Source organism: Gymnoscopelus microlampas (genome assembly GCF_963454915.1).
Source record: "Gymnoscopelus microlampas genome assembly, chromosome: 1".
NCBI classification, from domain to species: Eukaryota; Metazoa; Chordata; class Actinopteri; order Myctophiformes; family Myctophidae; genus Gymnoscopelus; species Gymnoscopelus microlampas.
The window spans coordinates 59,161,564-59,173,255 of NC_139962.1; the positions used below are offsets into that span (position 1 = coordinate 59,161,564).

The window sequence follows — 11,692 nt, forward strand, 5'->3', positions numbered from 1 at the left end:
AATGGGGGTCCGTAGCCTAATACATGTCAAACTGGGGGTCCTTGACATTAAAATGGTTGAGAATCACTGCTAGAAAGCCGTATAAACCTTCTCTTATTGGGGTCCCTGGCATATCTTTTCAATTGGGGGTCCGCGGGCTAATAAGTGTCAATTTGGGGGACATGAAAAAGTTTGAGAACCACTGATCTACGTAGGTGGTGCACTTCTTGCCTTTCAGTACTAAACCCGAACCAAACCCGCACCCTAACCCTAACCGCACGCGGATGCCACATAGTCGGAGAAAAGGTCTGTCGGATTATCGCATGCCTCCCGGCTCCCACAGCGTCAGTTTGCTAGCCACTAGTTTCAAGTGCCCACCACAGCGCCCCCTGTTTTATACTGGCTGTGGGGAGACAGTGGCCAGGCGTCTGTCCTTCCCCTGATTACCTCCAACTCTGCACCCTGTTAAGCAATTAGGCACACAGGAACCCTGGCAAAAGCCCCAGAGGGCTGTCACATTCACATGCAACTATCACCATTTTGCTGGGGGACCCCCTGGCTGGAACCTACTTAAAGGTGTAGTGAAATGAAAAATATGTTTTTCACACTTTTAGAGCATATCCGTGGTCATCATATGGGCATACCTAACAATAGATGCCAAAAAAAATGAAAAAAACCCATTTTTGTGTATTTTTACATCTAAAGTCCCTAAACAGCCAATCTTAATTACTTCCTGTAAACGAAAACGTGCTGCGTGATGACATAATACAGCCTTCACGAATATAAATGAATCTTGATTACATGCACCTGTTTGATTCCCATAGCTGCACGTTCTTCAAACACAGCTGATTTTAATTACAGAGATACTCCGTTTTGAATCTCATTGAAGATGAGTGTATTACTCATTTTAAACTTCATCTGCACACTAACATATGTATCTGAAAACATTATAGGTTAGAAATAAGCCAGGTAGTAGCAAACGTGCTTCACTGGCCGTCTCTCTCTCACTTGTAAACAAACACTAGCCGTGTGCCAGCACGGCTGAAGTGATTGAGATCCAACGTCCCATAGCCTGAAGGGATGGGACCTTCTGATTGGTTTAGAGTCGTTGAGCCGACGTTTCGGGCTGAACCTTCAAAATAAAATGACCGAAAATGTCACTTCAGTGCGTCTTTAAGGTAAAGGGTCCTTGGACCCCACTTTGAGAACCCTGCTGATTTACTGTTGAGGAAAGTGAGTTCTCAGTTAGCCTGCCATGTTCAACAGGGTTGCTCAACCACAGGGCCACAGCCCATAGATGGGCCTTGAGCGCCCTCCTCTGTTGGTCCGCGGTATTACACTTTGGAGAAGGTAGTGGTCGTCTCAATGGGCCCAATTCATGAACCGTACTTACGAACAAATTTGTTCTTAGACCCACTTAAGAAGTTTTTTAAAGAGATTTTGGCATTTTGTAAATCCATGCAACTACAGCCAACATCATTTAATGTCAAATCACCATTATATATACACTGTATGATCAAAATAACTGATAGATTAAAGAAATGCCAAAACAAAAATAAACCAACATGTCATCATCAACACAATGTAATGCAGTGGTTACTGTAATACAATATAGATACAGTAAAGGTCAGAACACATACTTATGGGTCAAATCAAAGTTTTTTTTTTTTTAATACTTTTTTTATTGGAATTTTTAGTAACATGATAAACACATCAGAGTATAAACAACTATAAAATATAAAACAAGAAACGACAATGACAAATAATTTGGTATGAATTCAAAAATAAAATATACAACATAAAAAACAACAACAAACAGTTATAGAGATACAAACAAAAAACAGAACACACTCTTGCTCTCATACTCTCCCTGCACAGATATTTTGTAAAAAATCGTAAGAAAAATAAAAACACTCCAGTTCCTTCTCTCTTTTTTTTGTTATGTCAAAGTTAACTATTATGTAGGAGGGGTCAGCGTGCACTTATTGAAGTGGTCGATGAAGGGTTGCCAGGTCTTGTAAAATGTGTCTTCTCTCCCTCTAAATTCAAACTTTATCTTTTCCAATTGAAAATTGTGCATTACATATTTCATAGGTGCAGTATGGGTTGGAGCCTGCACTTGTTTCCAATTTAACAATATCAGTCTGCGAGCCAGTAGAGTCACAAATGTTACCATGTTGTACCGAACACCAAATCAAATGTTTTGAATGTAAAACTTCCTGACAAACATCCCAGAGATGTGAGATCCTACTGATTAGATCATTTCCAGTCATCAGACATCTATAGATGATAAATCAAGGTTAGTTCCATGTACAGTAGGTTTAAAAGTAGTTCAGGAAAGGACTGTTTTTTTGGGGGGTATTGTGCAGCAGTTAGGTGGAATAGTTTATCAAGTCAATCAGCACTATGTTCACCCTAAATAAACTGCTGAAAGTCATAATTGTATTTATTTCATGTATTTTAGAGTACAATGTTCTTATCATTGCTTTTCTTGTTCCTCCCCCCGGGGTCTCACATTAACATCAGTGTTAATGTATAAACAGTGGACATGAGCTCATAATAGGGCTTCTTTGTGTCTTTTTTCTACCATTGTGAAATCTTCTGCTTTGTACATTTGTTTCTCTTGTAAGAAAGTTAATCAATCAAAGGTTTAAACCATTGAGACCTGAAGCCGATTCTACATAAATCTCGTCAATCTCAACAGTATTCTGAAAAACGTATGTTTCTATATCAGTGGTGCTCAATCTTTTTCATGTCAAGGACCCCCAAAATTTTATGTATTTGGCCGCGGACCCCCATCAACATATTTTGTTCCAGGGACCCCCAGAAGCAAAGATTTGAGTTAAAAATGTTCGCTTTAAAAAATATATATTCAAAGATTTGCACACATTTTCAAGATTTTTGAATAGCCCAAAGTGTAAAATAATGCTTTTTAGCTCAAATCTAAAAAATGACACAGTTCCAGGTCTTAATGGGTTAAACCAAGACAAATCAAGGTTTGTTCAAACCCAGTTCCTGATGAAGGCTCGGATCCTCTTCGTGAAGAGCAGCGATCATCCTTGACGACGCCTCGTTCCCTTTCTTCCTCACCGTGTCGATGAGTTTCCTCGCTCTGTCTGTCCTGCCCTTCTCCACTCTGACCGAGTCCATCTCTCCATCGTCGATGACCCTCTCGTCCAGCAGTGTGTCCAGCACACCATTGACGACGGGCTCCAACACTCGTTGGATGAACTCTTTCCTCACGGACAGCAACGTCTCCGCTTCCTGTCGTGTCGTCGTCATCGTCGTCGTCACGTTTGGCTGACTGGAGCCGGCGCCTGGAGGAAAAATAATACATCGTTTTCAGTTACACTTTATATACATTATTAAAATGTCTGACTGACACAGACTGACTAAATGTCTAACAGACAAATTGACTGACAGAGGGACTTTCTAACAAAGAGGCGCACCAATCAGGAACTAGTATGCAAATATGGGGCGGGTTTATCACTAGAGGCATTGTTTTTAGGGGTGTAACGATACGATTTAAAGGACAACTTTGGTTTTTTACAACCACGGTTTATATTTTAGCTTGTAATTAAAGTAAATAAAAGGTGAGTGTTATTTTTTTTTTCATTTACTGCTTTCTATAGTTTTAGCAATTTTCACAATCTTTTTTACAGTGGGCGGGGGCATTCTGTCCGGTGGCTAAATATGTCTTTTTTACACAATAAAAAAGGTCCTGTGGTCTTTGATGGTTAGATGTGAGTTATTGGGGGTTAGAAGAGCTACTATAAATAATAATAAAGAAAACGCTGGATTATTGTGTAAAAAAAGACATTTTTAGCCATCGGACAGAATGCCCCCGCCCACTGTAAAAAAGATGGCGAAAATTGCTAAAACTATAGAAAGCAGTAAATAAATAAAAAATGAACACTCATCTTTTATTTACTTTAATTACAAGCTAAAACATAAACCTTGGTTGTAAAAAAACAAAGTTGTCCTTTAACAACGATTCGATACATATCACGATACTTGGTTGTCGATACGATACAGGTTACTTTAGAACGATACGATACGTTTCGATTCAGTCGATACGATACATGAGCGATACAGGACAGGTTAATTTAGAACGATACGATTTGATTCAAATGAATCAATCCATCAGAACAGAGTTTAAATCTGTGTGATGTCTCTGTGCTGACCGGAGCCCTGCAGTGGTCAGTTATTCCCCCATAACAGCTTTCAGGGGTCGAATCCCCAACAGTTATAGTTGGGGAAGATAAAGTTTAATAATAATTCAATTAAACTGAATAGTTATGTTTACCTTCCAGTTCAATGCCTTCCTCCCAGACCTTTTCATTCTCAGGTCCCAGTAATGCCAATGAGACGGCTTCTGCGTTGACATCCATCGTCACCTTAAATGTTGGATGGAAATTCGGTCCATATTTCACACGATAAGCCACAGCCTGAAAACAGAGATACGTTTTAGATAGATAACTATAGAACTATTGTATTACTTTAGCAGTGCTAGTAATGGTAGTAGTTGTGGTGATAGTAATAATACTTGTATTGGCATTAGTAGTACTAGCAGTAGTAGTATTAGTTACTGGACATTATCATGACTCTTAACATATAATAAAGCCAGGTTTAGTTTAATGTGTGATACCTCAGGTTGTACGTCATGTGGAGCACATTGCAGTCTGTAGACCTGGTCTGGGGTGAGAACACAGTTGGAGTTGCTCACCAGCTGATCCTTCTGGTTACACTCTTGATGGAATGCCTTCACCTACAATGACACAAACACAACTTGATCAGATGGTTCAATCATAATGACAGGTACGTGGGCACATTTTACAGGCTGTGTACTGTTGACAAGATACTTCACCAGTCTTTGTGACCATGAATACCAGGGTATGTTGTCATACAGTAGCTCCTATGTCTTTATAGGCACCATGCAGTATATAAACTTTGGTCTTAAATTGATTGTTAAATGTGTTCACACTGTTTAAAAGGATGAGGCCGCACAACTCTTAGCCACGATGCAGAAAGTTTAATGAAATGAAACCAACGTTTCGACAAATACAGTCTTCCTCAGGGTTTGCAAAATGTGTTCACACACCTACAGACTAGCCTCTGGATGTCTGTTCAAAAATATGAAGTGAACTTCAATAAGTCTAAAGAACTAAGATGCTACTTAACAGACAATACTGTACATGTTACCTCTTTGACAGGCATGTTGTCTGGCAGCATTAACACACTCAGTTTCCGTGTTCGACGTCCTGGTGGTTGAAGGAACAGCAGAACTTTACCAGATGTTGGACGCACAACGGGATCCTCGTGAATCTTCTTCCACAGGAGTCCAAACAGAGACGGGCGTGTCACATTTAAAACCACATGAGTCTGGGTCACTTCCTGTGGTTTTAAGAGGTACACCCCCTCATCTGTGATGTTGGCCACACAAAGGTCATCACCTGTGAAAAGATTTAAAAAACATTAGGCTATAGCTTCCATTTTATGGTGAAACTCAAAGAGACATGTGCATCTGTCTTTAACAACATGCATAAACCATGTCAGTTTCCATGACTCTCTTTGATCAAATGCAACAATCCTATAAAGGGTTTCATCATATTTTGTTATATTATGTTGCTTTGAACAAGATCCTTGAAACTGGACGATGCTAAGAGCAGCTCCTCACCAGGTGTGATGTCACAGTGTGGCAGGTGTAGCTGACTCACCAGGTGTGATGTCACAGTGTGGCAGGTGTAGCTGACTCACCAGGTGTGATGTCACAGTGTGGCAGGTGTAGCTGGCAGACAGACTTCTGAGGACACTGGATGTCAAACAGAGGGCCTGCAAGAGTACCTCCGGTTGACTGGAGACATCTTTCATCCCACTGAACAGTCCTGTAGAGGACTTCTCCTTCCCCTGTCGTTCCAAACACCAACCCTGTGTCACTGCACTGGAACAGCCCCGCCGCGGGGACCTGGAACCTGTGACACAAAACAATCATTTGGGTTGATATAGAATCTACAGTATATGATATAAAACAATCATTTGTATTGGTATACAATCTATATGATATTAAACAAACATTTTCATTGATACAATCTGTATTATTAGCTTTCATGTTGCCACTTCACATCAAGTTCATTTACAATCCTGTTTGTTCTTCTTCTTTTTGTAATGTTTATTTAACAGGCACGATGTAAAAAACCTTGATTCAAGTAGACAGATCAGACAGATTTATTACATGTAGGGTTTCTAGAAAAGGCTAATTTGTGACCCATATGGACACATACAAGTAATATGATTAAAACAAAGAGCAATGACATTCCTGAAATAATTCATAAATCAATGGCATTCTTAACATTGTGTGTGCGTGCGTGTGTGTGTTGTGGGGTGGGTCTTAGCGATTGGTCTCTTTGATAAGAAGCTACCAATGAAGATGTTTAGGACGACTGACCTGTATTCATTGGTTGATTCTTCTGTGTTCACGATGGGAGAGAAACTGGATGGAACCACTGGCCTGAAAGACACAAACAAACAAACATAAATAGATTGTGGAGAAGGAGATTATAATATTTGAGGCCTGTTTTATACTACTTAACCCATTGATTGACCTGGAACGCATCTGTGTCACTTTAGATGTCTTTGGCTTGGAGCCGCGCTATGAGCTTGTATATCTGCTATTTTTGAAAAATCGTAAAAAATATTTTTTTAATATTTTTTTTTTTTAGGATTTTGAAAATGTTTAGAAGCGGCCTCAGGTCTCAATGGGTTAAAGAATATTTCTAAATAGTGAAAATAGCTAATCTACAAGAGCACAACACTTGTAGATCGGCTATTTTGGTGTAAAACTACTGAAAGTATAACTCAGACTTATGGGTTAAAATTAAAATGACCAAAAAAAAGGTAAAAATGTCATTAATTAACACGGTCAGAAGCGGCAGATCTACAAGCTCACAATGTGTCACAAAACATTGTGAGCTTGTACATCTGCTATTTTTGAATATTTTTTTATTGACTAAAACTAATTTTCTCTAATATTTAAGTAGCTTTGTAAACACAATACAGTTTTAATTAGTTATACATTTTTTCTGTAAAGCTTTGATGTTCTTTTTTATTTCAGTAACTAAAATGTTTTTACATTTCTAGTTATTTTGATAGTTTTAGTTCACTATAATAACCCTGGTTGTGTGTTTTATTTGGCTTTGTTCTCCACACTGTTATTAATAGTAGTAAGAGTAATGTAGAGCATTGGTTCTCAAAGTGGGGTCCAGGGACCCCCAGGGGTACTTGACGGGGTTCCAGGGGGTCCCCAGCAAAATGTGTAAATATAGCATCAGAATAATTATGACCTTTTATACTTTGGCTATTCAAAAATAGCAGATCTACAAGCTCATAGCGCGGCACCGAGTGCCGCGCTATGAGCTTGTAGATCTGCTATTTTTGAAAAATCTTGGAACGTTTTTGCAAATCTTTGAATATATATTTTTGAAAGCGAACATTTGTAACTCAAATCTTTGCTTCTGGGGGGTCCCTGGAACAAAATATTTTTAGATGGGGGTCCGCGGCCAAATACATATAATTTTGGGGGTCCTTGGCATGAAAAAGTTTGAGAACCACTGATGTAGAGACATGTATTGTGAAAATGCCTAGAGTCATCAGTATTTCAGTGTTGGAACCTCTCATTTATACAGTCTATGGTTGGAACGTATCTGTGAAGCTGTAATTATGTCATTAAAACTATTGATCATTCAGACTCACCCTGCTTTGAGTCAGAAGATCAGAAGAGATCCAGTAGAACTAAGACTAGTGGAGAAGAGATCCAGTAGAACTAACCTCTTTTTATTACCTTGAATGTTTAACCCTACATGTATGGTATACTTTCTTTCAGCAAAATCTCAACTAAAAAAAGGTCCATGTAAACCTGAAGCATTATTATTATTGCCTGTGCGATTAATTGTACCCGAAACCTATTTTTTCGGGCATTTTTTCATTCGTCACGCTCCTGATGTGTAAAGTCCATAAGCCCAGCATATTTTGTCAGGTATAGATGAAAGCTGTAAAGATGCAAAAGCTTTTTCTTTTATTATAAAAAAATATATAAAAGCCAAATATGTAAATGTCACTTTCAAGTGCAACAAAACGATTAATATCGCTAAACAAAAACAAAATGCCAAAATATCTTCACCGAAAATAGCAGATCTACAAGCTCGCAACGCCAGGCACTTTGTGAGCTTGTAGATCGGCTATTTTTTTCGCCGAATGCTCACAACAGAATAAGAACGCTAGACAACTGTTGTAAGGTAGTAAAATAATTATGTGAAACATGTCACTTTCAAGTAAACAAAGTGCCAAAATATCAATAGCAGATCTACAAGCTCGCAATTTGTGACACGCATAATATTATGGAACCGGCTGAGGAGAGAAGCTATTTAAATGCTTTGTTCAACTCGTCGATGTGCAGAAGGGGATACGAATCATGTAAAGTGGAAAATACCACCCTGACCACCTGTCTTCACCGTCAGTAGGACTAAAAACCAGCGAAAGGCCCCTCCCGTCCCCAGAAATTCCCACTGACTGTTTTATCATGTCAGCGTCCTCGCTGCACTCACCCACACCTGAAACTAATACAGTCCAATCACAGAGTCCTCTCTGCACTCACCCACACCTGAAACTAATACAGTCCAATCACAGAGTCCTCTCTGCACTCACCCACACCTGAAACTAATACAGTCTAATCACAGAGTCCACGCTCCTCTTCCCCACCTGAATAAGCTCAATGCACAGCAGCCATATTGGGAATGAATTGGTCCCCTTCCTTACTTCCTTCACAGGTGTTACAATGATACTAATTAAGGCTCTGCTCCATTTAGTGTGGCATAGTGGTTGTCTTATTTTCAAGGACCCCCATAACTCTATGAGAGTTATCATATCTCTCAGAGTTACACACCCACCATTTGGGAACCAAAATGGAGTGTTTCTAGTGAGCCAACATGCACCCTGACCAGAATGGAACAGAGCCTTCATTAGTATCATTGGTAACACCTGTGAAGGAAGTAAGAGGAGGCCCAATTTCTTTCCAATATAGCTGCTGTGCATAGAGCCTATTCACAGCGTCATCATTCATCACTGAGTCTGTGGCTGCGCTCATCCACACTCATCACAATACATTAACTACTTGAGCCTTATATATATACACATTTCGGCCATTTGAAACGATGCATTGTGAGCTTGTAGATCTGCTATTTTCAAAAGATTGTTATACATTTTGTTGTGAAATGGGACATTCTGCATGAGTACTTTTACTTACTACTTTAAGTTTATGTTGATGCCAATACGTTTGTACTTTTACCCAAGCACATTTTGATTAAAGGAGCTACACCATGAATTTAAAAAATAATAATAATATTTGATATCATATTGTTTATGTCCCTCAAACGTTTTTCAAAAGGTTTGAGCCTAAATCAAGCCTCAGATATACTCATTCCAACTAACTTCTCTCTAGCTTATAAAGCACTTTCACCTGCAATACCACATTGTCCTGTTTGGCACGGGGCGCTATTGAGCCAGTTTGTATGCATGCTATGTCCTGGTTCTGTGTGGAAAAAGTAAAAAAAAAAAAAATGAAAAAATGAAAAAAAAAAAAAAAAAATGAAAAAAAAACATTTTTATTTTTTATTTTTGGTTAGAACTGAAAAACGGGAGGAATTGTTCCCAGACGTGACGTAGGGTGGGGGAACAAATCTGACGGACTGTTTTCAGACCAATTTACATAAAAAACACAGATAGCCTATGAAAGCCTGCATGCTCGAAGTCGGGTATTTGTTGGAACAGAAGAGAGGCGGGGGAGACCAAAAACACACAAAAATGAAGAAAAAGTAAAAATTCATGGTGTAGACCCTGAACAGACTTTTACTTGTAAGATAAATTAGTATTTTTTACACTGCAAGTATTGATACTTTTACTTAAGTAAAAAAATGTGGGCACTTTTCCCACCACTGCATCATGTTCTGAGAATGATCTTTATTTAACTGACTCTGGAGGGAGGAACCACAAAGCACAAACATTCAAATCCATGTTCCTCGTCGGACCAATGCACTCTGACGCGGACCGGAACCAGAGAGGGAGCATTTCCTGTTTGTTTTTTTTCGCTGGAGAACGATGTCTTTCCCAGAGTTTACAGTTTATACAGTGGAATAAACTGTAGCGAAAACTAAACTAATCCTCCACGACATTAAGTCAGTACATCCGTTTATTTTTAATTCATGTACATACATTTAACATTGGAATTACCCTTGTGTGACTCACAGTGAGGCACTTTATCTGCGTTAGTTAGCTCGTGTGCTAACTGCTGCTCTGTTGGAAACAACAATGTTCAATGCTACCGTTAGCATAAACACTAAAAACAACATACTATAATATCATGGTTAATAACCGTGTGTGTGTGTGTGTGTGTGTGTGTGTGTGTGTGTGTGTGTGTGTTAGTTGTTTTAACAGCACACTCACTCACCAGTTAGTTTCCTCTCCTTTCATTGTCCAGATAGTTTATGGTCTGTACTCTGTAGGGAAGTGATGATTGTTGGCCAGAAAATGTTTTCCCTGCGTTAAATAGGGCATAGCAGTGGCGGCCATTTCCTGGTTCCACTTCAAAATAGTCAATGCATTTTTCCCATTGACATTTCCAAAAATATTTATATCAATTACTTTAAGCCTTGAATCAAGCCATCCAGGGTCCTGGTGAATCATGACCATAAAACGTTTGATTCTGTGAAACTTTTTTGAGAACGGCAAAACAAAGGGTATTTATTAAATATAGTATATCATATCATTAAATATAAAATAAAATAAAATCACAGAAACAAGTTGCGAAAATAGTAAGGCTATTTTCACAATATTTATCTGTGGAACCGAGTCAGACTAAATGTTTTTTTTTTTTTTTTTTTCATTTATTCGCACAATAATAACAGTACAAAGGTAACATTATTAAAAGACAGAAATAAGTGCAGGTGAGAAAGGAAACCCATATAAGGCTTATACAAGGTTCTCACCTAAAATATGAAAGTAGTAAGTTAAACATAAGACAGAGAAGACTAAAATGACTAAACATAACAAGACTAAATGTAATGCTTACAATTCCAAGTGCTTGTCAGTTTGGGGGGTCCCCAGACAGTTCAAATATATTTATCTTGGGGGGGTCGCCGCCTGAAAAGTTTGAGAACCCTTGAGTTATATGATTTGCTCTGATAGATTCCTCTTAAGTGTTTTTTCTGAATCCTTCTGTCTCTTAGCCTGACACTCAGCCTGAATTTTCATTTCGTTTCACTCCATTATTCAGTCTGAAAGCCCTCTCAATGCAGCCGATTGCTGAGATGGGGGCGTGGCCAAAGTTTTTTTTTCAAAGACTCTTTGGCGATTGGTTCATACTGGATTATCCCGATTCGTCGTACAGATTTTCAACCGAGGCTGAGACCTCCTATGAGAGCGTCACCAGACCAGAATCGCCTGAACATATTTTTAGCGGCGCGATCCTGCTCTATACCTGACTTTGTCCGTGTTCACCGTCAATGTTCTGATTGGTCATACCCGTCAACGTTCTGATTGGTCAAACCCGTCAACAAAGTGATTGGTCAAGCTTCACGTGACACATGGCTATAAACAGATTATAAACACGTATCGATGATATTGATATGTGTTTATAATGTGTGTTTATGATAAGGCGCCGCTA

General features: G+C 38.9%; 1 protein-coding gene across 1 annotated transcript; it reads right to left on the reverse strand.

The window, feature by feature from the left end:
* Positions 1–1,902: 1,902 nt before the first annotated feature.
* LOC311047729 (NACHT, LRR and PYD domains-containing protein 1b allele 3-like) lies at positions 1,903–10,560 on the reverse strand. Its single transcript, XM_084060554.1, has 7 exons — positions 10,478–10,560; positions 6,425–6,487; positions 5,737–5,951; positions 5,182–5,432; positions 4,628–4,747; positions 4,286–4,427; positions 1,903–3,296 (listed from the first exon to the last, which is right to left on the reverse strand). Exons 1-7 carry the CDS (start codon positions 10,498–10,500, stop codon positions 2,971–2,973), a joined length of 1,140 nt encoding a protein of 379 aa, XP_083916680.1. The 5' UTR covers positions 10,501–10,560; the 3' UTR covers positions 1,903–2,970.
* Between the last annotated feature and the right edge of the window lie 1,132 nt (positions 10,561–11,692).

Coding starts and splice junctions, on each gene's coding strand:
- LOC311047729 (XM_084060554.1), bottom strand. CDS start 10,500: ATGAAAGGAGAGGAAACTAACTG. Junction 6,488..10,477: donor AAAGGAGAGGAAACTAACTG/GTGAGTGAGTGT, acceptor TGTGTCTTTCAG/GCCAGTGGTTCCATCCAGTT. Junction 4,748..5,181: donor ACAACATGCCTGTCAAAGAG/GTAACATGTACA, acceptor GTGTCATTGTAG/GTGAAGGCATTCCATCAAGA.